Here is a 27,168-nt window from a genome sequence, read left to right as displayed (position 1 = left end):
TCGCCTTCACTTCCGGTCTGTGACGCGTGCAGCTGGGGAGTGGGCTGAAAAACTTGTGGCACTGCTGGATCTTAACAAACAGCTGCACAACTTGAGCTCTGCACTGCAGGATTGTTCGAGAAGTCGCGGTTTAGTGTTTGTGGTGTTTATCACAGACTGTGTGCGTCCATTCTACAAAAGTAAGTTCAATATTATTCCTTACATGTTTAAGATGCATTAGATATCTGCATATATTAAATTAGAAATAATAAAGTATTTTGGTAAGAAATCCACTCGAGAGAAATTATGACTCCTTTGTCATTAGCAAATGAGCAAAACATCATTGCAGAATGTACAAATTCATATGTAAATGAATAGTGATTCATAATTTGTCAGAGGAAGGAAGAAAAGTTAGAGAGAACATAAAATCAAAAAGTATGGAGGCTCTGAGAGGAAAATGGAGGCTCTAAGAGGAAAGGAAAACTATGAGGATGAACAACAAAATGTTCTTTTTAATATGGGAGGGTTAAAAAGAGCATTAGCTAGAACTAGGAAAACAAGCTGTATAATGTTGAAACATTTAAGTATAGAGAAGTTACGAAGAAGTTGTTTAATGAAGTACGGGAAGAAGGGAAACTCCCTGAGAGCTGGAAGCAGAGGCTTAGTCATCATTTCAGAAGTGAGTCAGTGTAATATCAGGTTTTTTTTTTTCCTGACCTTTGTATAATTTACAGGTTTTATTTTATTTATTTTTTGTTATCTCTTGCTATTTGCTGAGAAATCTAATACACTGCTGAACAATAACCACTATTTTTTATTATATATATAATATATATATATATATATATTTGTCTATTTATGAAAATTTTATGATTGGTTTATGTACCACAAACTAGGGCTGAATGGTTTTGGAAAATATTTTTTACCAATATTGCAATTGCAATTTAATATGTGATTATTTTTTAAGCTCTATATCTTCTGTATTATTCAACAAAGACAAGCAATAAATCATTGTATAGAGGGTGTGAATCTTTAGGCACCTCATGATCCGATGTGATTGCGATTCCAAAATGATTTTTTTTTTTTCTTATTAATAAAATTTTAAAACTTTATTTTATTTAATTATATATGTAATTATAACTACTTTAAAAAAAAACACACAAAGAATCCAATTAAAACAATTGCATGTTAAGAATTTTAAATACACAAACTAATACAGCTTAAAAACTTAAAAGCTAGTAAATAATAAAGTATAGTATGTTGTATAGTATGACCAACACAATATTAGATAGATTTGCGGTTAAAAATCGCATTTGTCATATCACGATGTTAACACAAATGTGATTAATCGTTTAGCCCTACACTAGTGCATTAAGTTATCATGGATTTTATATAATGTAAATATATTTTCACGTATAACAGAATAAGACAGAAAAAGTTTGGAAACTATTTAAAGTTTTTGAAAACGTACAGGATGCAGGAAAGTCATCACGCTACAGGCCTAAAGCGTTGACTTTGCAGATGTGTAAACTGATGGAAAGAATGGTCAATGAGAGGTTAAGGTATTTCCTGGCGAAAAGAGGCATGATAACTGAATCTCAAAGTGGATTTAGGAGGGACACAATGGATGCAGTGTTGTGTTTAGAGGATGAAGTAAAAAAAAAAAAAAGCCCAAGTAAATAAAGAGTCTGTGGTGGCAGTATTTTTTTTGACGTGGAGAAGGCATATGATATATTATGCTGAGAGGGACTAATGATTAATCTTCACAAGACGGGAATAGGAGAGAAAGTTTTTAACTGGATCATGGACTTTCTAAAAGGAAGATCAATTCTGGTTAAAATAGGAGCAGAAATTTTAAACACCCTGTATAGGCAGCCATACTTCTCTCCTACTTCTCGCTGACTATACACTGAACATCAAAACCTTACATGACATGATGGCAGGAAGTTAGTCAGGAGACGATAATAACTGCAAGGAATTTAGGGATGAAGAGGGTGAACATAGCGATGGGAGGAAGGGAAAGTGAATGGGAGGAAGGGAAAGAGAATGGGAGGATGTGATGAAGGGAATAGAGCTAAGAAGGCAGCTAGACATAAGAGAAAGGAAAAATAATACAGATAGTGAAGGTGAAACAGAAAAGGGAAGAGAAGAAGAAGTGAATGATTTGAAAGCAGGTCTGCTTAATGAGGTAGATATGAGGGAGAAGAAAGAAGTAAAGAAACTGATCCATTAAAGTAAATAACAACAATTATTAAAGCACAAATAGGAGAAGTTAAATATGCTTACTTATTGGATGTACTGAAGCATGGATGGAAAAGGCAAAAAAAATGAGCAGTGTGGGGAAAAATGAAAGTAGCAAAAGTTGTAAGAGTGCAGGAAAAGAACGATAGTTGCAAGGGCTGGAGTTTCTCTTACAATCAATATGAAAGAAACAGTAGAGAATTTGAGGGTGCGAAATAGATTGGTTAAAAAAAAAAAAAAAAATGCCAAAAGAATGACAAGGGGAATTGAGAAAAGGAAGAGGGAGTCCATTTTGACTGAATTTGACTCAAATGATCCACCTGGGAGTTATACTTTGGGTTCATTAAACATAATATAAGAGAGTACATTACTAAGCCTATGAGATGATATAACTGCAGGAATTTGAAACAGAAGATGTGCTAGATGTGGGGGGATCATATGGGAAATGTACAACACATTGTGAGGAAGTAAAAAAAAAAACAGATAACAATGGTCGAGTATTATATTAATGATTTGGCGTTCTTTCTGCCTTTTCTTCCCTCTGATAAATTATAAATTAAATCACTATTCTTTTACATATGACTTTGGACAGAACTAATAATTAATTTTCAGTTTCGATTTCGACTTATGAAAAAAATACTATGGAAGTCAATGGGGACTATAAACGGTTTGGTTACAAACCGGTTACCGGGGCTCTGTACTTTTTACATGAGAAGTATGTTGCACATTTTTTTATTTAATGTTTATTTTGAATTTTAAAATAAAAAGTATATTTGCATATATCCATACACTGTGTCTTTTAGTATTTGTTACAAAATGAACATGAAGTGAATATTATCTCATAATGGCCTACAGTCAAATTGAAAATACTTTAGTTAATTAATCAAAGTGAATATCAATAAACAACCAGATCATGTATTTTTAATAATTAATGTATTGTTATTAAATATTGTACATGTATAAATCCTACAAAATCCATGCAAAAATAGCTCATATTACATCAAACATAAGATAAAAACCTGCAGGTTGCCTGACTCTAATAAGACCCGCTCTAATACATATGGTTTGCCTTCACTTCCGGCCTGTGACGTGGTGCAGGATCTCTCTCTCTCTCTCTCTCTCTCTCTCTCTCATCACAAATAAAATGTGAAAGGAAGTTAGAGTTCTCCTGCCACCATTTTAAGTGGGTAAAATACGAATATGATACCGAAAAAATGTGTGGCCTGGCTTGTGTCCTGAAACTTTTGGAAACAGCTAAGGTCTGCACAGCAAGATTGTTTGAGTAGTCGCCCTGCAGTGTTTGTTGTGTTTATCGATGTCTGTGTCCATATGAGAAAAGTGAGTTCAATATTAGTCATTATGTTTAGGATTGATGAGATATCTGTATATCTAGGTTATGGTTCATGCATACTTCCATGTCATTAGCAAACGAGCAAAACGATATTTTATAATGCTATAATTTAAAAATTCATATGTAAAAGAATAGTGATTTATAATATATTATTTGTCAGAGGAGGGAAGAAAAGGCAGAGAGAACATCAAATCAAAAAATATGGAGACTCTAAGAGGAAAGGAAAACTATAAGGATGAACAACAAAATGTCCCTTTTAATATGGGAGAAGGAAGGAAGTGATAATTAATTATACCGATAAGGAAACCAGGAAAGGATGCTAGTAAGCCATCAAACTACAGGCCTATAGCGTTGACTTCGCACATGTGTGAATTGATGGAAAGAATGGTCATTGAGAGGTGTGTTTCTTGGAGAAAAGAGGCATGATAATAGAATCTCAAAGTGGATTTAGGAGAGGAAGGGACACAATGGATGCAGTGTTCTGTATAGAGGATGAAGGAAGAAAAGCCCAAGTAAATGAAGAGTCTGTGGTGGCAGTGTTTTTTCAACGTGGAGAAGGCATATGATATGCAGAGCGAGGCTAATGATTAAACTTCAGGAATAGGAGGGAACGTTTTTAACTGGATTATGGACTTTCTATAAGAAAGATCTATTCAAGTTAAAATAGGAGCAGAAATTTCAAGTAAGCATGTGGTAGAAAATGGAACAGAAGGGAGTGTTCTAAGTCCCACAATATTTTCTATTATGTTAAATGATAAATTTTTGTTAAAGTATCAAAAAGACATGAGAAGGTCACTGTTTGCACATGATGGGGCAATTTAGAAAAGGATTTAAATGTAGAACATGTAGTTAAGAAAATGAAAGTGAAATAAAAGAAGGAATGCAATAGGTTGAAATGTGGTGGATGGAATGGGATTTAAGTTTTCTGTGAAAATAAAAAATTATTTTCTCAAGGAAGAAAGACGGAGAAGATAATAATCTGAAGTTATATGGAAATAATTTGGAAAAATGAGAAATGTGGAGGATAAATGTAAAAAAGTGTTAAACATAATAAAGTGCCTCGCAGTAGTGGAATGGGGTGCAGATTTTGAATCATTAAAATATTGGTGCTGTCAATTGATTTAAAAAAGAACAAATTAATCACACATTTTTCTGTGATTAATCTCGATTAATCGCACCTAACATCAAATTTTAATACATTTTTATATTGTAATATTTAATCTCCAATTGTAGAAACAACATAAAAACTGTAAATATTTAATCTAACGGGTAGGAAATATCCAGAATCAAAGCAGTTATCAAACACTTCACAGTCTTCACTGCATTAAAATCTACATTAACTTTTATTAAAGCTACACGTTATTCAGTCAAGAGCAGTGAGTGGCTTGTTTTCTCTGCAGCCGGCCTTATATTGTTTTCAGACTGTGGAGCCAACTTTCACCCGAGCATGTGAATGTTATTGTTTTTCCTCAACATGAACATGTGAAGCAATATAAACACGATAACCATATGAGTGTATATGTACGTTCTGTACAATAATTGACGCAGTCTGCTTTATTATTGTTTTTTCCCCGTTCGCTCTGCTTGAGCTTAAATTCTTTTTTTATTTTTTTGTTTACACATATTGTTGTCAGTATTTATAACGTAAGCTTGTTGTGTATATTGCCTAATCGTAAGCTTGTTCTGAAATGGTGACAAAAACTTGATGATTAAAAATAACGTCTTTCTCGTTAAACATCATTTAAATAAACAAATATTCATTTTTTTATGAACCCAAATATTTGAATACAATATTTTTGAAAAATGCCCACCCCTAGTTCCAAACCCTTAAGACCTTTGTTTATCTTCGGACACAAATTAAGAGATTTTTGATGAAATCTGGGAGCTCTCTGATTTGAGAAGCTGTATCTTGTAATAGTTTGATCAGGGTGATTGTTCATGTGTGGTGACTTCTTCATATTAATGTGAACCTCTGGAGGACATTTTAAGTGATTGCTTATTTAATATAAAATCTTTAATAAAGGGTTTCTTTCACCTTGACTTCAGGGTTTCTTTTGTATTTTGTGATGTCTGTGATTCTTTAGAGGTTTAATATCATATGCATATGTGTAAACATGTATGACTGAGCTTGAGTTAACGCAGTCACATGATCCTTTTTCTCCCAGACTCGAGATATGTTCAGCTAAAAATTATGAAGGTTGTTTCATTTAATCATTTAATTTTGTGTCTAAATGTTTTTTCATGCAGAGTCAGTGGAGGAGATCAAACTCATCAGATTCACCTGCAGCTTCATCATGGCTGATTCACAAGGATCCAGAGGTGGAGATTTTTCTGCAGGATGCAGGTACTTTTAACAAACACTGTTAAATATTGTATTACATCACAGAAAAAGATCACAGTTTTTGATTTATTTTTTTTCCCTCCCACTGATCACAAAAACAGTTGACAGGAAAAAAAGTCTGCAGCCTATTTTTCTTTTTTTTCTTTTTTTTTTTTATATTTGTTTGTTTTAAAGGCACAATTTGTAAGATTTTTGGATTAAAATATCCAAAAACCACTAAAACAATGTTATATTTTGTTGACTTGTGTACTTACATTATCCCAAATGTTTCCAACAATGTTAAAATCATCTCGGTTGCGACTGTAACCTTGGTTCCCTGAAAAGGGAACGAGATGCTGTGTCAAGAATGATGCTGTGGGAACGCTTCTGTGTGATTGCGTCTTGAAGCACGTGTGAAATCAGTCAAATGGCATGACGGAACATCATAGGTGGGTGACGTTATGACCAGGAAGCTATAAAGTGCAATCAGACCAAAGAATGTCAGCTTCTGATAGGCTGAAGCAATTAGATCCCAGGCAGTATGGAAGTATGGCAGGATGACGCAGCATCTCGTTCCCTTTTCATGGAACCAAGGTTTCAGTCGTAACCTCAGAATTAAATGCGGCCAAATATCAACCAGACAAGTAAAAATGGTATTTATCATTTAATTCCTCGAAATAAATGCAGTCAAAGATCAACCAGAGAAGAAAAACTCAGACAAATATTTCATTTAATTTCACAAAATTAAATGCAGCCAAGAAACAACCAGACAAGTACACAGTCTGAATGACAGGCTGAATATTCATATTACAATAGTCTCAAATGCAAAAAGAATCATAAAATCATAGCTTGCAAACACACATAATAAGTTTGTATAGGAACAAGAGAAAAAGGGGATACGTCTGCTCAGTTCCATCTGCATTATAAATTTATATTGTGGACCCGTAATCTACGTGTTGCCTAAGCAAATGCAAGATCCGAGCCACTAGATTCTTTATTGCAGTTCTGTAATCCGAGCCACTGTGCAAAAGACTTTCTTCCCTCGAGAAGAAAGCCAACAGGAGCAGAGCTAAAAACTCCCGATAGTGCATACTTTTCTTTTCCCTGGTGAGCTGACGTGCATGCTTCTCTCCCAAACAAACAACACATAAATCGCGTGAATCTCCGCTCATAATGTAGTGAGGGCAGGGAGGGACAGTGCTGTTTGCTGTGAGACAAACAAACAATAAGTAGACAGAGACAATTTCACACAAGAATGATTGCTGAAGGCATTGAAGCTGACTGGTCTGCACTGAAGCTGACTGATTGTTTGGTCTGAGTGCACTTTATAGCTTCCTGGTCATGATGTCACCCGCCTATGACATTCCATCATGCCATTGGACTGATATCACACGTGCTTCAAGATGCAATCACACAAAGGCATTCCCACAGCGTCATTCTCGTCACAGCCCGAGTTCCCTTGAAAGGGATCCAGAGAAATCATCTATTTTAACCTGTGTAATGTCCTGTGTTGTTGTGTCGCCTGTCAATGACATCATATCCGTGTTACCCTTGATTTCCGGTTTCTTCCGGTTACTTTCGTAAAAACTGTATGAGTAGTAATTCAGCACATCCACTTTTTCATTAGAATGAAATCAAATAATGTGAATTTAATTGATCAAACGTAACTGTAACAATTTTCCAGTTTTGGGAAGAAGGAGGTGGACATTATACATTACTTTAATCGTAAACTAAACATAACAAAATGAAAGGCGTGGCAGTGGCCGACTGCGGCATAAAGGCATAATAAAAACAACAGCGTAAAATGTCCTATACCACAGCTTCATACCACAGTAACGTTTATAAACATTAATAGATTTTTAATACATTAGCTCATCCATGAACATGATTTCTGAGAACCGTCGGATTGCTTTCCATTAGCTGTGGAGGTGAAGACCACAACTTCCCTGATTCCACGCTCATTCACAGCATCATCATGCTATGCCTTTTGTTATTGTTTTAAATAAGTGACCTCTAGCGGTGAAACTTGCATACTGTCCCCTCATCAACACGAAATATAAAATAAAAAGTTCATAAAATTTTGTCAAAGTGCTTTTTTCATGAAAGATGAATGTGTTTATAGTAATATCTCAGATAGCATGGTGACATTGATACAATGTTGAGTTTTGATCTAAACCATCATTTTGGTTGAGATTGACATTTCAATGTTTAAAGTGTAATTCACCTTCATGATTTTAGCAATTCTGTTGCAAAATTGTAGTTGATTGTTAAATGCCCATTTTGGTTTTGCATGTGCACTTCTCAGGAGTCTAATTGATGCTTCCTCATGAGAGAGAAAATAGGTGCATCCTATACATATGTCTTGTTTGTTGATGCACCTGACATACATGACTTCTCTAGCACAGTTTCAAACAGTGGTACATTTATCATATAATTTCTCTGTTGCTGAAATTAGATACATTAGAGATTTATTAAAGTGTTTGAATAAAGCATCTACTTTTCTACATTTTTAAAAATGCATCTTGCTTTAGTAATGTGTATTAGGAATTTCCTGAATAAAGTTCTAAAATCATTTGACAGATTTCTTGAAGTGCAAGAGATATGAACATGAGCAAAAATGTCACACTTCACACAGAGCCCATGTCTTGCATCCATCAGTGCTTGCAGAGCACAATGCTCCTGTAGTAGGAGTGAAGGCAGATGAAGATGGACAATTTAAAACAAAAAAAAAAAAAAAAAAAGAAAAAAGAGCAGCACCCTCCTGATAATGCTGACATTGATTATACATTAGGCTTGTTTGAGATGCATTGGCGCTGCGCAGACCGATTGGTGTATGACATCAAAGTACCGCGAGAGCGATTCAAAAGCATAAGAGTCATATGCTCTCCACTTAATTTGATGTCATATGCGAGTCGTCCTGTGTAGCACCGATGCATCTGAAACAAGCCTATTGAGTTGTAGTCGACAGCATAATCACCTGACCTGGGACTTGATGCTATCCTGTGCCTTAACTCCTGCTCCATGATTACTGCTTAATCAGGTAATCATTCATATTGCTGAATTACTATTAAATTTGAGGAATGCAACTGGTTTCCATTCAGTTTAGCCTGTTTCCACTGGAACCCAGTCACAAAAAACACACAAAAAACAAAACAAAAACAGAACAACACATTTTCATTGTAATTATTCAAGATAAACGTGTTAGTTGAATGCTACACTATATTGCCAAAAGTATTGGGACACCCCTCCAAATCATTGAATTCAGGTGTATAAAATCAAGCACCTAGGCATGCAGACTGTGAAAGAATGGGTCGCTCTCAGGAGCTCAGTGAATTCAAGCGTGGTACTGTGATAGGTTGGCAACTGTACAATAAGTCCATTCGTGAAATTTTCTCACTACTGAATATTCCACAGTCAACTGTTACTGATATCATAACAAGTGGAAGCAATTGGGAACAACAGCAACTCAGCCACGAAGTGGTAGGCCACGTAAAATCACAGAGCGGGGTCAGTGCATGCTGAGGCGCACAGTGCGCAGAAGTCGCCAACTTTCTGCAGAGTCAATAGCTACAGACCTCCAAACTTCATGTGGCCTTCAGATTAGCTCAAGAACAGTGCGTAGAGAGCTTCATGGAATGGGTTTCCATGGCCGAGCAGCTGCATCCAAGCCTTACATCACCAAGTGCAATGCAAAGCGTCGGATGCAGTGGTGTAAAGCACGTCACCTCTAGAGCAGTGGAGACGTGTTCTTTGGAGTGACGAATCACGCTTCTCTGTCTGGCAATCCGATGGACGAGTCTGGGTTTGACAGTTCTCAGAAGAACGGTACTTGCCTGACTGCATTGTGCCAAGTGTAAAGTTTGGTGGAGGGGGGATTATGGTGTGGGGTTGTTTTTCAGGGGTTGGGCTTGGTCCCTTAGTTCCAGTGAAAGGAACTCTTAATGCTTCAGCGTACCAAGGCATTTTGGACAATTTCATGCTCCCAACTTCGTGAGAACAGTTTGGGAATGGCCCCTTCCTGTTCCAACATGACTGCACACCAGTGCACAAAGCAAGGTCCATAAAGACTTGACTGGCCTGCACAGAGTCCTGACCTCAACCCGATGGAACACCTTTGGGATGAATTAGAGCGGAGACTGTGAGCCAGGCCATCTCGTCCAACATCAGTGCCTGACCTCACAAATGTGCTTCTAGAAGAATGGTCAAAAATTCTCAAACACACTCCTAAACCTTGAGGAAAGCCTTCCCAGAAGAGTTCAGGTTGTTATAGCTGCAAAGGGTGGGCCAACTCCATATTAAACCCTACGGATTAAGAATGGGATGTCATTAAAGTTCATGTGCACGTAAAGGCAGGCATCCCAAAACTTTTGGCAATATAGTGTATATAGTTTAATGAAAAATTAACTGAGATATAGTTTATAGTAATGGCCATAGCACAGAGGTGTTTATTCCTCTACTGCCCAGTTTCACAGACAGGGCTTAGACTAAGCCTGGATTAAGCCTTAGTTCAATTAGGGCATTTAAAGGGTTGGTTCACCCAAAAATGAAACTTCTGTTTAAGTACTCACCCTCATGTCGTTCCACATTTTTGGGTGAACTAACTAACCCTAGAAAGAAAAAAAAAAAACAAACAAAACAAAAAAAAAAACATTACTGGCGTGCATCTTGAGACAAAACAATGGCACTGTCATATTTTAAAATGTCAGTACAAGTTGCTTTCAGTTAAAACAGCTCAGACATGTCAGATCTGCTTCTGTCTTGTGCTATGTGGCACTTTTATGTTGAAGTTTCTCTGTGCCTAGTTTCTGTGTTCTTTCCTGTGTCCTGTGTCCTGTGTCCAGGTTGTAGTTTTGTAGTTTTTTCCATTTTCATTAGTCTGATCCAGATGTGTCAGTTTCCCTTGTTTAGCTCATTAACCCCTCTGTATAATTAGCCCTTGTATTCTTTGTGGCCTGTTGCATGAAGCTAGTTGAACAAACTCTGAGTTTCAGAGTAGGTTTAGAGTTGACAAATCCAGATAAATCCAACCTGGTTTAGATCAGGATCAGCTGTTGCACAACGCTCGGTATAAACTTTCTCTGTCAGCTTAGGTTTAATTTAGAGTTTGCGATTAACTCTGGAGCATGTGCACCTGAAAGTGTGACACGTGCAGCAAACAGCCAATCATACGGAACATGGAGAGCATCCATTTGATTCACTTCTCACAAGAGAGCCGTGCAATTCGCTTCACTTCTGAAGATTAAGAGATTGTTATGAAAAATATCATAAAATTAAACACATTTACAAGGCAGGAATAAACACTGCTTCTGCAGTGAAAGTTTAAGAAGGCAGCAGAAAGAAAATATCTGACTATATCAATGCATGTGAATCAAAGAAATATGCCTAATAATTTATAATATAATAATATATATTAGTTTCACAAAGAGCTCAAATGAATACACAAGCTTAATTTGTTTAAAAGCTTTATATATCGATGCATGCATTATATTTATATCAATTTAAAAGCAAAGTTTAATATTGTCAATTAATATAATAAATATATGAATATACTATTATATGAATTATACATAATTCATATAATATAAATATAATAAATAATTAGCAGCAAAAGATGAGCAATTTTTCTCTAAAATGTTTTCAGTTTAAACTGCTTTAATTTGGAGTGAGAGATACAGAGGGAGTGGCTTTATTGCATCAGATACAGGTCACTTTACTCACAGCTGATTGGTGCAGTTTGGGTTTGATCTCTAACCCAGAATAAAACCTGTTCAGCATAAGTTACCATGGCAATGAACACCACTAAAAATCAATCCACCTTCATGAACCCAAAAATCCAGAGTTTGCTCAAACTAATCTTGAACTTACCTGGGTAGAAACTGAAACCGGCTTTGTGCAACAGGCCAGTGGTTCTCTGTTGGTCGTTGTTTGATGTCCTAAAGGTGTCTGTGGTTCCCTGTGTTTTCTTTGTTTTTCTCAGTGTTACTTTGTTCCTGATTTGTTATGATTTTTCATTAAAATCTCCCTGCATTTGGATCCTCACCTCTGCCTGCCATCTTTGAATTCTTCGTTTCGTGACAAAACATGCATTTTAGTCTAGGACTAGCTTAAGCCTTGTTTGTGAAACCGGGGGTACATGTTTAGCTCCTACACACCTGCCTGGAAGTTTTCATTGATCGTAATGACCTTGATTAGCTGCATCAGGTGTATTTAATTAGGGCTGGAGATAAACTCAGCTGAAAAAATTGGACACCTCCCACCATAGTGTTTTCTTTCGATATTCAGGAATTAATAGATTTTAGAAAAATACAGTTTGTTTCTATATTCATAGTTAGTATAAATATAAATATATATATATATATTTTTTTTTAAGTAAAGTAAAAAAGTAAATTCTTGAATGTAACTATGTATGACAACTGAATTGACTTGTTAAGTAACATCATGCTTTCTTTTTCAGATTTCAGAGAACCCAAAGGAAAAGAGGCAGTAGTCTGATGTAAGACAGATTTTTAAAACCTGAACCGTTGGACCACCTGAAGTTATAATGACATCAGACTTCTATTTTTAAAGGTTTTAATCCCAACCCCCCCCACACATATATAATATATATATATATATATATTTTTTTTTTTTTTTTTAAGAATGATCTTTTTCATCTTTTTGTAATTGATTGTGTTAAACTGTTATGTAAAATAAATTGACTCAACTGCTGGAAAGGTGTCTTTTATATTTTAAAAGGTTTTCCCCAAACTTTGAAATGGTCAGGAATTTGTTGACACACCATTGAAGTGTAGTTGAAATATTAATGTTGTTTCAACATTAACATGGTACATCCGACGGCAACACTGTTTTATTTTGTCATTACATTTCATTCAACAAAAGTGGTTTAGAATAAACATCACATTGTAACATTGATCAAACAATATTACCAAAGATTATTTTTGTTAATTTCAGTGTTGATTCAACACCAGTGATGTAGAATCAATCATACTGTAATGTTGATTCAGTAGCATTAACATTGTTTTTTTTTTTTTTTTCCCACCATTGTTTCAACATTAAATGTGGGTGCAAACGTGATATTGAACCAACATCAATTCATAATGTAGATTCAATGATATTATCATTGTTTTTTTTTTTTTTTTTTTTTTTTTTTTTTAAATCTTAACAAGAGTCCAAGAGTGTTACTAAAGCAACATCACTTTGTAACGTTAACTCAATGAAATTAGCGTTGACGCATCAACACTGACTCAACATTGTTTCAATGATTACATGCTATCTAGGAAATCTAGGAAATCAAATCTGATTTTTCTGGTTAAAAAAGAATCAATCTATCTTGTGTGTGTGTGTATGTATGTATGTACAATTTGTCATGGTGACAGAAGCTTCCACAGCACAAACAGAATGGCAGTGACAAGACACATATTTATTATTATAAGACACACGTTTATTGCCAAGGGGGGCCATTAACTGTTCATGAGATGTATTGCTTGAGGAAAGAAACTGTTCCTATGTCTGGCCGTTCTGGTCCTCAGTGCTCTTCAGCGTCGAACAGCAGCAATTCAAAGAGGAAGTGGCCTGGGTTTGAGGGGTCCAGGATGATTTTGCCAGGCCTTTTACTCACTCTGGGTGAGTACAGTTCTTGGAGAGTGGGGAGGGTTGTACCAGTGATTCGCTCAGCACTATACACTATAATCTTCTGAGATCTGATTTGTTATAGAGGTGCAGAGGACAGACTCAGTGATTGCAGAGAACAACTGTATCAGCAGCTCCTGTGGCAGGTTGAACTTCCTCAGCTGGCAAAGGAAGTACAGTCTCTGCTGGACCTTTTTGACAATGCAGTCTTTGTGGAACTCCCAATTTAGGTTCTGTGATTATTATGATTAATATTTTTATTTAGAAATAATAATAAACAATATAAGAAATATTACTATTATAATAACACTTTCACTATAACAAATAAAAAACAGAGTATTTAATAATAAATATAATAATATAATGAAAGTAATAATAATTATTTTACAGAAAACTTATTTTACGAAAAACTGCAGGGTTACCTGTTAACATGCAGCCTATGACTATAAACGTCTAAGGATCTATTATAAAATATATTATTATGATAACAATTTGACAATATTTTTTTCTCAGGAGGTATGCAAAATCAAAAAGAGTCCACGTCTCTCTCTCTCTCTCTCTCTCTCTATATATATATATATATAAAGCATCTTTTCTAGTTTTGTTTATTCATATACATGTATCTTATTGATATATCTTTAATCTTTATTTATTATTTTACTATCTGTGTACTGTTGTTGTCTCTGTTTACTGAGAGCTTCTGTCACCAAAACAAATTCTTTATGTATGCAAGCATACTTGGCAATAAAGCTCTTTCTGATTTCTGATTCTGATTATGCATGGGGGAACACATGGATTATTTATATTTCTTTAAAGAGAAGTATTATTTTTCCTTTTTTTTATTTTTATTTTTTTACCCAAAATAGGATAGAGTGAGCATTACTGAGTGCTAAACACACATCTGTTTCATTCATACTGGAAGCTAGAGTGCGCACTCGTGCAGAAACTACAAATTTGCCTTGGAGAAGTAATATGACATTCCAGGAAATCCGTTATACAGCTATTGGTGACTGTAGCTGAATAAAAAGAAGACAGAAATGCTTTGACTGATTAAACATGAAGACAATATACACGACTGCCACAATTTTTTTTTTTATTAAATGTTGTCCTTTGTTTGACAACAGGTTTATGAATGCTTCGCATTGCAAGTTTGGGAAGATGTTTGACGCGTGTTGCTTTTTCAAATGCACGTTATAAGCAACTGAAACTCGCAACAAAACTTTACTGACTAATCTAAGACACTAACAAAATGCAAAACACATTAGTCTTTGGGTCTTCAATGAAAGGTGAACAACGGTGGGGTCACAAAGTGGGTCACTCAGATTGGCACTCCAATCCAATCCTGCCACTGACAGTTTTAGGTAGCAAAGAGGTTCTTTGTTTTCAGGACTGACCTCATTTGCATATAATAAATTGTGAGTCAATTTAAGAACTCATCCTTTATTGCAATAATACTGTGCGGATTACTCTAATACTGTATTTCAACATTAAGGAAATTAAAACAGTTACTTTGGTACCAAACATGGCCTACTTAATATATAGATTTTATCTATATTTTTTCTAATAATTTTACAAGAAAATAACAAAAAAGAAACATAAATGAAACCGAATAAGTGAAGTGAAGTGAATTGCTAACAAGCAGTGTTTTCACACTGAACGTTAAACGATTGATAACATTTGGCTAATTCACGCGTGCACAATAGGTGGCGCTGAGCGAGAATGGATCTTTCCCCTTTTATGTATCTCATAGGTTTTTCTGTTTGTCTTTAAAATATCCATTTTGTAATTTATGGCTATTTACTTCTCTAACTTGTGTAATAATCTGGTTTTAATCTTACAGCCATGACTCTAAACTTGCTGAAGTCCTCAACACATTGAAATCAAATCTGAGGAAGAAGTTTGAGTGTTTGTATGAGGGAATATCAAAGCAGGGAAACACAACACTCCTGAATAAAATCTACACAGAGCTCTACATCACAGAAAGTGAAACTGGAGAGATCAATAATGAGCATGAGGTGAGACAGATTGAGACACAGTCCAGGAGATTAGAAACAAAGGACACACCGATCAAATGCAATGACATCTTTAGACCTTTACCTGGACAAGACAAACCCATCAAAACTGTGCTGACAAAGGGAGTTGCTGGCATTGAAAAAAAAGTCTCTGTGCAGAAGTTCATCCTGGACTGGGCTGAAGGGAAAGAGAATCAGGACATCCAGTTCATATTTCCACTTCCTTTCAGAGAGCTTAACTTGATGAAGGACAAAACACTCAGTCTTTCTGATCTTCTTCATGTCTATTTCCCTGAAACAAAAGAAATGGAAATATCCAATGACAAATGTAAAGTGTTGTTCATCTTTGATGGTCTGGATGAGTGTCGTCTGTCTCTGGATTTTCGGAGCGATGTGAGGTTGTGTGATGTGACTGAATCAGCCTCAGTGGGCGTGCTGCTGATGAACCTCATTGTGGGGAATCTGCTTCCCTCTGCTCTCATCTGGATCACCTCCAGACCAGCAGCAGCTGATCTCGTCCCCTCTGAGTGTGTCCATCGAGTGACAGAGGTACGAGGATTCAGTGACCCACAGAAGAAGGAATACTTCAGGAAGAGAATCAGTGATCAGAGTCTGGCCGACAGGATCATCTCACACCTGAAGTCATCAAGGAGCCTCTTTGCTATGTGTCAAATCCCAATGTTCTGTTGTATCACAGCCACTGTTCTAGAGAAGATGTTGAGTGAAGCAGCGAGTGGAGAGATTCCCAAGACTCTCACTGAAATGTACACACACTTCCTGATCCTTCAGACCAACATCAAATATGAGAAGGACAATGAGAAGAAACTAAAAGATAAAGACATGATCTTAAAACTGGGGAAACTGGCTTATCAGCAGCTTGTGAAAGGAAACCTGATCTTCTGTGAGGAAGACCTGATAGAGTGTGGCATTGATATGACAGAAGCATCAGTGTACTCAGGATTGTGCCCTCAGATCTTCAGAGAGGAGTTGGGCTTGTATCAGGGGAAAGTCTTCTGCTTTGGTCATCTGAGCATTCAGGAACATCTAGCAGCTCTATATGTGCATCTCTCCTTCATAAACAATAACATCAATGTGTTTGACCAGAACACCAGAGTTTCACTATCTGATCTCCATCAGAGAGCTGTGGATGAGGCTTTAGACAGCAAAAATGGGCATCTGGATCTTTTCCTTCGTTTCCTTCTGGGTCTGTCAGTGAATTCTAATCAGAGTCTCTTACAGGAACTAATGACACAGACAGGAAACCGCTCTCACAACAATGAGAAAACTGTTCCCTATATTAAAAAGAAGATCAGTGAGAATCATTCTCCAGATAAATACATCAATCTGTTTCACTGTCTGGATGAACTGGGTGATCTTTCACTTGTGAATGAAACTTTCCGTAATTTGGGCTATGGAGGATTGAGTAAAGTGAAACGTTCCTCATCTCAGTGGTCAGCTGTAGTTTTTGTGTTGTTGACCTCAGAGTGGGGAAAGTATCAGCTTGAGCTGAACAGATTAATTGGAGAAAAAAATAAGTAAGTAACACTCTGTACTATCATTACAGTCTAAAATATTATGAATACGGATATTATATACTTATATTATATACTTATATTATTATTTTAAATATTATTATTAGCAGTCTAAAATATTATGAATATGAATATTATATACTTATATAATTACTATTATTAGCATTAATAATTAACTTTTTTTTAATAGTTACGCATTTGTCAACGTGAATGCAGAAAATACACCAGATGAAGTCCTTCAGAAGATGCTGCCTGTGGTTACAGCAACTAGATCAGTTGTGTAAGTAACGCTGGAATCAATCACCACTGATTTAAAACTTACTTAAAGCTTTAACATTTTTTACTTAAAATTATAATTATTTGTGATGTTGTGATGAATTGAAGAAAGTTGATTGTTCATATGTTTTAGGTTGTGAAAACATTGATAAAGCTTCAGTTTGTTTTAAGGAATTATTTGGTTAAGGTTTTAGATAGGGAGGCACCATATAAGAGAGTAAGACTTAAAGATCTGAACCTTGGATGATATACTACGGCAGCTCAAATTAAGGAGTGGTAGATTTAAAACGTTCAGGAAAGATATGGTAGTTATATATAGTAGATAGTAGTTTTGAGCTTTATAAATCAAGAATAAATGAGGTTAGGGATATGATAAGAGAAGCAAAGGGAATTGTTTCAAGGATAAGATAAACATAAATAGACATGAACCAAAAAAACTTTGGGGAGTGCTAAAGAATTTAGGTTATTTGGATGCTGCAAATGTGAAGTCTTCAAAAATTACCTAAAGGTGGAAGGGAACTTAATTTCTAATTCAGAGGAGGTTGCTGAAGCTTTTAATCATTATTTCATATCGTTGGATAATAAATTATGTAATCAACTTCCAGGGCGGCCTGATATCTACAATGAAAAGCAAGGGCAGTCTTTTTATGGGCAATGTGGATTTGTTCAAGATTCATTAGGTTGAGACCAGTTACCGAAAGTGAAGTTTTTAAATATATTAGTGAAGTAAAAATAAATAAGGCACCTGGGATCGATAATATTCCTGTTAATTTTAGACTTAAGAGATTGCTTCTTTTGTATCATATATGTTAAATGGTATCAACTGAACAACTGTGCCGCGTCACCCCCTGGGTGGTTTGTACCGCGACCACGTAACATTATCTTGGTCACGAGCCACTTCCTCTATTCATATTACTCAACTCCTGTAAAAGGTTTACCTTTATAGATTCAGGAGGAGTCAGGTAGGCGTATAATATTTTCTTCTTAGATTATATTATCTCAGGTCTACTTCTGATCACTACCATACCTCCTAGGCCTACGGTTCAGATATCAACCAAGCCTGCCTGGGTGGGGTGGGTTAGCCTTCCATTCAGTGCACCACAGCTGGCTCTTCGCCCTCAGAGGACAGCTATGCCTGCTAATGCACTCCCATGGCCCACTCTGTTGCGACTGGTTGGCAACCTTGACTGACTTTGTCCGTCGGGATATCTTTATAAAAATCTATCTTTTTCAGACAGTCAACTTTTGATACCCCAAATGGATTCTCACTCTACAACAATAAACAGACTGGGACAACACTATCAGAGTTTGAGCACAGTCCTCATTCTCATTTTATTATTTCTTGCAAAGGCAAAAGCTAAATACACCACTCTATGCCAGCTAAGCTGGAAGTTCCATGGGCCAGATAAATAATTACATTTTAAAGCTTACCCTCTTCTCTACTCAGTATATGTTATCTCTAAGAAAATCAGGTGTCTTCTTTGATCTTCTGAGGGTTGTGGTCTGATGCTGGCTTCCGCTTGCTGCTTGCTTGTATGCTCTTTCTTTCTTCAGCACAACTACACAACTGCACAGAGAGCTATAAAGGCCCCTGTATTTATATTCTCTTTTGACGCACTTTATCTCTTCATTTATGCACATGTGATTTCTACTTGCGTTAACATATTACCTGCATGCATCAATTGCTATGTTACTTGTCTATCACTTTTTTTACTTGTGTCAATACATTTCCTGTTTGCGTCAATGGCTTAAGCAATACACACATTTTTTTATTATATATTTTTATCAGATTTCTACCTTGCTAGATATTTATTTCCTAACTGTCTTTTTGTCAGTTACACACAACAAAGCTTCTATCCCCCAGAACCCATGTTCACCTACACACATAATGCAACATTCGTTCTCTTCACAGGATGTGGTATGCACTACACTCGAGCCCACAGCATGTGTTTTTGTATGTCACATTATGAAAACTTCATAGACCCCAGAGATTTTCCAAGTTCAACAATTTTCTGCTTTTTGTTATATCTTTTAAAATCTTTATCAAGTTGTTTAGAAGAGAACACTCCATTTCTCTTGACACAACAACAACAAGAACAACAAAAAATGCCAAGTTAGTTTAAAATTGCTTGAGTTATACCATTATATAAAAAGAGTTAATTATAGGCCTGGTTAATTATAGGCCTGTTTCTGTCTTAGATGTGTTGTCTAAGATAATGAAAAGAATTGTCTATTACAAGACTGAACAAAAAAAAATGTCCAAATGTTAAAAAACATAAAAACAATATTTTGTATGATTTACAGTTAGGTTTTAAGCCTTTACATTCCACTGAGACTTGTATATTATAAATGACTGACAAAACAGGAAAGCTGTTGACAGTGGCAAATTTTGTGGAATGGTTATGTTGGACCTTCAGAAGGCATTTGAAACTGTATACCACACAATTTTATTGTACAAATTAAAGGCAGTTGGGTTTGATTAGAAATCTCTTAGTTAGGTTCAGTCCTATCTTGATGACAGAATGAATTCGACATTAAGGGTATTTTGTCTAGTCCTTTATCTATTAATTGTGGAGTTCTTCAAGGTCCCTTTTAGGTCCCTTATTTTTTCTTTTATATATAAATTACCTTAAAGCAGCATGTTTGGAGGAATTTTTTCTGTATGCTGATGATGCAGCAATTTCAGTGTTTTATCAGGATAAAGGGGTCCTAAGAAAACAAAGACTTGAGCTACAAGAGATGTCCAAATGTTTTTTAGATAATAAATGTTCCCTACACACAGGTAAAACTGAGGCACTTCTCTTTGCTTCTAGAAATTAAAAAAAGGATATGTAATATTTAACAAGTTGATTGTGTTTGATCACATAAGGTCAGTATCTACCTCGCAAAGTTTGTAATTACTTAGATGAAAATGATCTTACTACATGATCTTACAAAATGGAATTACTTTTGATCAAGTGAATTAATGAAACCAAGTTATTATAATATCACCACCACAATGAGAAAGCACATGAAATCCAAACACCTGTCGAATGAGGAAAGACAGCTGTCCATCACTGCATTCATGACAGGTAAACGCAGCTGTACCCTGAGTGAGCCCGAGATGATAACTTGTCTGATTGACATATTTGCTTCCTTTAATTTCTGTTGAGGGTGAACAGAAAACACAGTGCTGTTAGAAACTTTGCAAAGCGTTTTCTCACACGAACATGTGGTTATTATTGTTTTTCTTAACATGAACATGTGAAACAATTAAAGGTGTAAAGAGTACCTGAAAACCATACTTGAGTAAAAGTACAGATTACTCCAAAGTACAGATTACCATTACAAAGTATTCCATTACAAGTTACATGTCACCAATTCCAATACAACTTGAGTAAAATCTTACAGTAACTGATTTTAATAGTACTTAAGTATTTTACTCATTCTGAATGTAGGCTCAAAGATGCATTAGTCCTCAACACCTAAGTGACATGCCAGTGAAAATAAGAAACAATTCATTTGTAAGATGAGAAATCACATTTATTTAAAATAAATTTAAAATCTAAATAAAACTGAACATCTCAATACCCCCAGCGGTGGTAGACACTATCACTTCAACAAGAGCGCCCTCTGCCAGGTGTGCCTATGCTCTGAAGTGGAGCCTGTTCATTCTCATTGAGAAGACCCCCCCGAAATGCCTAATCAGAGCGGTCCTTTCCTTCCTGCAAAGGCTGCAGAATTAGGCCTCAGTTCAATTACGATATTTAAGTAGTTTTTATAAACATGCCTTAAAATATAATCCTTTACTGGTGTACATCTTTAGACAAAACAGTGGACAAAATATTTTAAAATTGGTCAGTGCAAGTTGCATTCAGTTAAAACAGCTGTAACAGTCATTTTACTCTGGGACTAGGCTTAAGCCTGGTCTGTGAAACCAGTGATATCTGTACTTAAGTATTTTACTCAGACTGAATGTAGGCTCAAATATGCACTAGTTCTCAACAAAAAAATAGACATACCATGCAAATTAAGGTCAGTACAACAGCCTCTTAAATATCTACAAACACTCAAGTCTCAGTAAAGCTCAAGTGCTCAAAAGTACATCAGTATCCTTATATATCTTATATATTTTTGATACTCAGTAAAACTACAAAGTAGCCAAAAAGATACTTAAGTACAGTAACTAATTACATTTAAATACTTTACACCACTGGTTTTAGGGAACTGACTGTAATTTTAGGATGATTCATACAATTGTTTCTAAGATCTACTTAGATTTATGATGCTTTTGGGAAATGTGGCCCTGCATGTTGTGATCTAAGAGTGTGTCATTGTTCTTTACAGGTTGAGTAATTGTGGTATCACAGCTGAAGGTTGTGCTGCTCTGGCTTCAGCTCTGAGATCAACTGCCTCACTCCTGAGAGATCTGGATCTGAATTTTAATAATATAGGAGACTCAGGAGTGAAGATGCTCTCTGCTGGACTGGAGAATTCTTACTGTAAACTGGAGACCTTGAGGTAAGATCATCTCTCTGATAGTCACATTATCTGGTGCTCAGGGAGACATTTTAAATAGTTTATCATCATATTACAACTAAACTAATAGTAAATACATACACAAAAACACAATACACAGTACATAATAGAAATAAAAATGGTACAAAAACAAACACTAACAATAAACATGATGATGAAAAAGGATTCAGAAAGATTAGCAAAATGAAGAATATTAATTTCTGATAACTGACAAAGAATCTCATTTAGTTAGTTTTGATCATATTTTGTGTCTGTCTCCAGCTATAACACTGTTGATTAGATGAATAGCTACTTATATCAAAGATGCTTTATTAGTAATCTTCAAAACATATATGGGTTGTAAAGAGGGTGTAGAATGTGTCATATTTGTCATCTGTAATGTCATTGTTCTCTACAGGTTGAGACAGTGTGGTGTCACTGATGAAAGTTGTGCTGCTCTGGCTTCAGCTCTGAGATCAAACCCCTCAAACCTAAGAAAACTAAAACTGACTGAGAATAAACTTGGAGACTCAGGAGTGAAGCTACTCTCTGCTGGACTGAAGAGTCCTCACTGTAAACTGGAGGCACTGAAGTAAGATTATTTCTCTGATAGACACATGATCTGGTGCTCAGAGAGAATTTCTGCATGTGATCATTCCCATAATGACCAACGCAATCTACCAGTTAGCATCTGGTTTAAGACATGCTTTTTTTGGGCAGTAAATAATAAACACCAGAAAATTTACAAGCACAAACCTTAGTAAATCACCATGCATGATTCATTTAAATTCTCTCCTCCTATAAATTTTGTGTCTGAAAAGGAACACCTGAAGCGCACACATATAATAAAGCTGACTTTAACATACATGTGCCAGAATGAGCTCTTTTTTGAGGCTTATTAATTGTCAAATACACTCAGAAACAATATCACAATGCCCATCTTGGTGAGTATTAATGTAAACACAGTCATAGACAATTAAGGAAGAATGTGTCTGTGCATGCATCAGGTCTTGAAAGGACAGTAGCCGAATAAACATGTCGTTCTCTATGCTGTCAATTTTAATCAAACAAAAAAAGACAAAGAGAAAATCAATTACTGCTATTGACTGATTAACTTGTGTAACTGTAATTGATTAATCTTTATTTAATTTTTACAATGAAGATTAATATTGTTATATTACAGTGGGTACGGAAAGTATTCAGACCCCCTTAAATTTTTCACTCTTTGTTATATTGCAGCCATTTGCTAAAATCATTTAAGTTCATTTTTTTTCCTCATTAATGTACACACAGCACCCCATATTGACAGAAAAACACAGAATTGTTGACATTTTTGCAGATTTATTAAAAAAGAAAAACTGAAATATCACATGGTCCTAAGTATTCAGACCCTTTGCTGTGACACTCATATATTTAACTCAGGTGCTGTCCATTTCTTCTGATCATCCTTGAGATGGTTCTACACCTTCATTTGAGTCCAGTTGTGTTTGATTATACTGATTGGACTTGATTAGGAAAGCCACACACCTGTCTATATAAGACCTTACAGCTCACAGTGCATGTCAGAGCAAATGAGAATCATGAGGTCAAAGGAACTGCCTAAAGAGCTCAGAGACAGAATTGTGGCAAGGCACAGATCTGGCCAAGGTTACAAAAAAATTCTGCTGCACTTAAGGTTCCTAAGAGCACAGTGGCCTCCATAATCCTTAAATGGAAGACATTTGGGATGACCAGAACCCTTCCTAGAGCTGGCCGTCCGGCCAAACTGAGCTATCAGGGGAGAAGAGCCTTGGTGAGAGAGGTAAAGAAGAACCCAAAGATCACTGTGGCTGAGCTCCAGAGATGCAGTCGGGAGATGGGAGAAAGTTGTAGAAAGTCAACCATCACTGCAGCCCTCCACCAGTCGGGGCTTTATGGCAGAGTGGCCCGACGGAAGCCTCTCCTCAGTGCAAGACACATGAAAGCCCGCATGGAGTTTGCTAAGATGGTGAGAAATAAGATTCTCTGGTCTGATGAGACCAAGATAGAACTTTTTGGCCTTAATTCTAAGCGGTATGTGTGGAGAAAACCAGGCACTGCTCATTACCTGTCCAATACAGTCCCAACAGTGAAGCATGGTGGTGGCAGCATCATGCTGTGGGGGTGTTTTTCAGCTGCAGGGACAGGACGACTGGTTGCAATCGAGGGAAAGATGAATGCGGCCAAGTACAGGGATATCCTGGACGAAAACCTTCTCCAGAGTGCTCAGGACCTCAGACTGGGCCGAAGGTTTACCTTCCAACAAGACAATGACCCTAAGCACACAGCTAAAATAACGAAGGAGTGGCTTCACAACAACTCCGTGACTGTTCTTGAATGGCCCAGCCAGAGCCCTGACTTAAACCCAATTGAGCATCTCTGGAGAGACCTAAAAATGGCTGTCCACCAACGTTTACCATCCAACCTGACAGAACTGGAGAGGATCTGCAAGGAGGAATGGCAGAGGATCCCCAAATCCAGGTGTGAAAAACTTGTTGCATCTTTCCCAAAAAGACTCATGGCTGTATTAGATCAAAAGGGTGCTTCTACTAAATACTAAGCAAAGGGTCTGAATACTTAGGACCATGTGATATTTCAGTTTTTCTTTTTTAATAAATCTGCAAAAATGTCAACAATTCTGTGTTTTTCTGTCAATATGGGGTGCTGTGTGTACATTAATGAGGAAAAAAAATGAACTTAAATGATTTTAGCAAATGGCTGCAATATAACAAAGAGTGAAAAATTTAAGGGGGTCTGAATACTTTCCGTACCCACTGTACATTTGATTACTTGGTTTCTTTATTCAGTTTCTTACCTGAATACTACTGTTAGACTTACCTGGAAAAATAAAGCAGTCTATTTCATTTGTTTATTTGGTTTTAATCAATCAATTTAAAATCAAGCTCCCTTGTGCTCTGTAAGCTAGTGCAACAAAATAACCCCACTGTAAAAACAAATACATTGAGTTAGTAAATATTTGTGATATAATTGTAATGGTAATTGATCAACGTTAATATATATATCCCCAAGGTATCAAAAATGGTATCAAATATCGATACTTTTCAAGGTATCATATTGAAGTTAGAAATTAGACACTAATATGGGCTACAGAGAGAGTGAAGAGTGTCATTTGTTCTCTACAGGTTGAAGGATTGTGGTGTCACAGAAGAAGGTTGTGCTGCTCTGGCTTCAGCTCTGACATCAAACCCCTCACACCTGAAAGAACTGGGTCTGGATGGGAATAATATAGGAAACTCAGGAGTGAAGCTGCTTTCTGCTGTACTGGAGATCCCTCACTTTAAATTAGAGAATTTGAGGTAAGATCATCTCTACCATAAGGACAGAGTGAATTAGGATGGCTTATATGAGTTGGCTTGACAAACACAGTGTTAAGGTGCAATACTGCCACCTACTGTACTTTGGGATGTTAATCAGATACTGGTGCGGGATTATTTATTTATTTGTCATATTATCATATGTCTACTATTCATTTTAAAAACTGTGGTTATTGTCAATACCGGTATATTGTGACACCCAGGCCTTAATTTGGGCCAGAACAAGCATGACCCAGCACTTAATTTGGGGGATCCTCCATCTCATACACCGCTTTATGTTATGACTTATGTACACGGTTCAGGAAAATGAAGTATAATAACGAAAATGATAACTTGCTATGTTAAATGTATAAAATAAATTCATGCCATGTTTTGGTGATGATTTATTGGATTTTACCTCTCTTCGCATTTTCAACAAGCAACGTATAGAAAATATATATAAACTTTGATGCGCTTCTGCAAAGCGGTTTTCTGATATAAGTGCAAGTCGCTCTCACTATGAATATTTTCACATTTGAGTCCTCTGTAAAACTGCATGCATAGCCGGCTATTTCAAATTCTAGCTGAGCATGCATTAACATGATTATCAGGTATTACGCGCATTAAATCTTGAGGGAACTGTCATGGTGGAGCCCATTGCATGAGGGCTAAACTTTGCAGAGATGCAAGATGTCGACAAAGTGCGTTTTCTCAACTCTCCCATCTCATATTAAACAGCCTATCATTCATCGTACCCAAGATAGAGGTGGGTCAGGGCCAATCTTGGATCTGTTTGTCTGGGATTGGACCCTTTACAAGCTCCTGTTCAAGATGCTAATGCAGAAACACTTCCTCATGTGTGTTCACCCCATGATTGGTTTGCAGCGATCGACTTGAAGGATGCATACTTTTGTGTCTCAATTTTACCTCAACGCAGACCGTTCCTACACTTTGCTTCAAGGGTTGAGCATATCTGTACAAGATAGTGGTGCAACTTAACCATACAGAGCTTCGGGTCAACTGGGAAAAGAGCATGTTCTCAATCCATATGTGTTCCTCCACACATTACCTCCCTTTGGGCAGGGTGTGTTCTCTATAGCATTCCCCTCCTTTGGGCCTTGGCATGCTTCCCGATGGTCATGGCTGAGAAACGTTGGGAATTAAGTTATGAAACACTCCTCCCTGGGGTAGGAATAGCAGCTTTGTCCATCGCCAGAGTAAGGCACTGTCTCTGCCCTCCTCTTCATATGGAGGACTTCCCCTCAGGCTTACTTGGGGCACTGGGTAGGTTATGACATTTGTGAGTTAAGTTGCCAAAGAGACACGCTGTGGCTTGCCCACACTCGTAACACAGTTCAGTGGCTATAGCGCTTTCCATGGGGAACCCATAACATCAGTCCGACCAAACGTTGAACGTGACTGACTGAATGGGTACATCTAGGTTAGTAATGTAACTAGGAGAGAAGGAGAGAACAGAGACATTACGCCTATATACAGATCATAAGCAGAAATCTGAAATTTACCATAGCATGATTATTCAAATTTGAGGAAGATGCTGATAACTCGAATTAACCTATGCTTGAAGGATGCATTTCAACAGCAGCTGTGATTAACTGCCATCAAAAAAAAAAAAAAAAAGATATGTGATATGATTTCAGAGGAAACAGACTTTATTCATCTTTAAATTGATTAATTTTTTTTTTCTCATTGTCTCCCACCTTATCACACTGTCACTTTGAATGTGATCATGAGAAAGTCCTTGTTGATCTGATCTGTGTGGCTGATCTGAGAGAGTGAAGAGTGTGTCATTGTTCCCTACAGGTTGATGGATTGTGGTATCACAGAAGAAGGTTGTGTTGCTCTGGCTTCAGCTCTGAGATCAAACCCCTCACACCTGAGAGTACTGGTTCTGGAAGGGAATAAACTAGGAAACTCAGGAGTGGAGCTGCTCTCTGAACTGAAGAATAATCCACATTATAAATTGCAGCTACTATGGTAA

General features: G+C 36.5%; 1 protein-coding gene across 1 annotated transcript; it reads left to right on the top strand.

The window, feature by feature from the left end:
* LOC127495213 (NACHT, LRR and PYD domains-containing protein 3-like) lies at window positions 1–27,168 on the top strand. Its single transcript, XM_051861916.1, has 8 exons — window positions 1–179; window positions 5,819–5,915; window positions 15,361–17,067; window positions 17,255–17,344; window positions 21,667–21,840; window positions 22,256–22,429; window positions 24,999–25,172; window positions 26,991–27,168. The coding sequence occupies exons 2-8, from the start codon at window positions 5,866–5,868 to the stop codon at window positions 27,166–27,168; spliced, it is 2,547 nt and encodes an 848-aa protein (XP_051717876.1). The 5' UTR covers window positions 1–179; window positions 5,819–5,865.

Source organism: Ctenopharyngodon idella, chromosome 15 (assembly GCF_019924925.1).
Source record: "Ctenopharyngodon idella isolate HZGC_01 chromosome 15, HZGC01, whole genome shotgun sequence".
In the NCBI taxonomy this organism is placed as follows: Eukaryota; Metazoa; Chordata; class Actinopteri; order Cypriniformes; family Xenocyprididae; genus Ctenopharyngodon; species Ctenopharyngodon idella.
Note: the sequence above shows the minus strand (reverse complement) of the source record. Positions and strands in the feature narration are given on the sequence as shown.

Bases quoted from the DNA above. Each gene is read 5' to 3' on its own strand.
- LOC127495213 (XM_051861916.1), top strand. From the start codon at position 5,866: ATGGCTGATTCACAAGGATCCAGAGGTGGAGATTTTTCTGCAGGATGC. The intron at 5,916-15,360 runs GTACTTTTAACA...TTAATCTTACAG, and splicing joins GATTTTTCTGCAGGATGCAG to CCATGACTCTAAACTTGCTG. The intron at 21,841-22,255 runs GTAAGATCATCT...TGTTCTCTACAG, and splicing joins TGTAAACTGGAGACCTTGAG to GTTGAGACAGTGTGGTGTCA.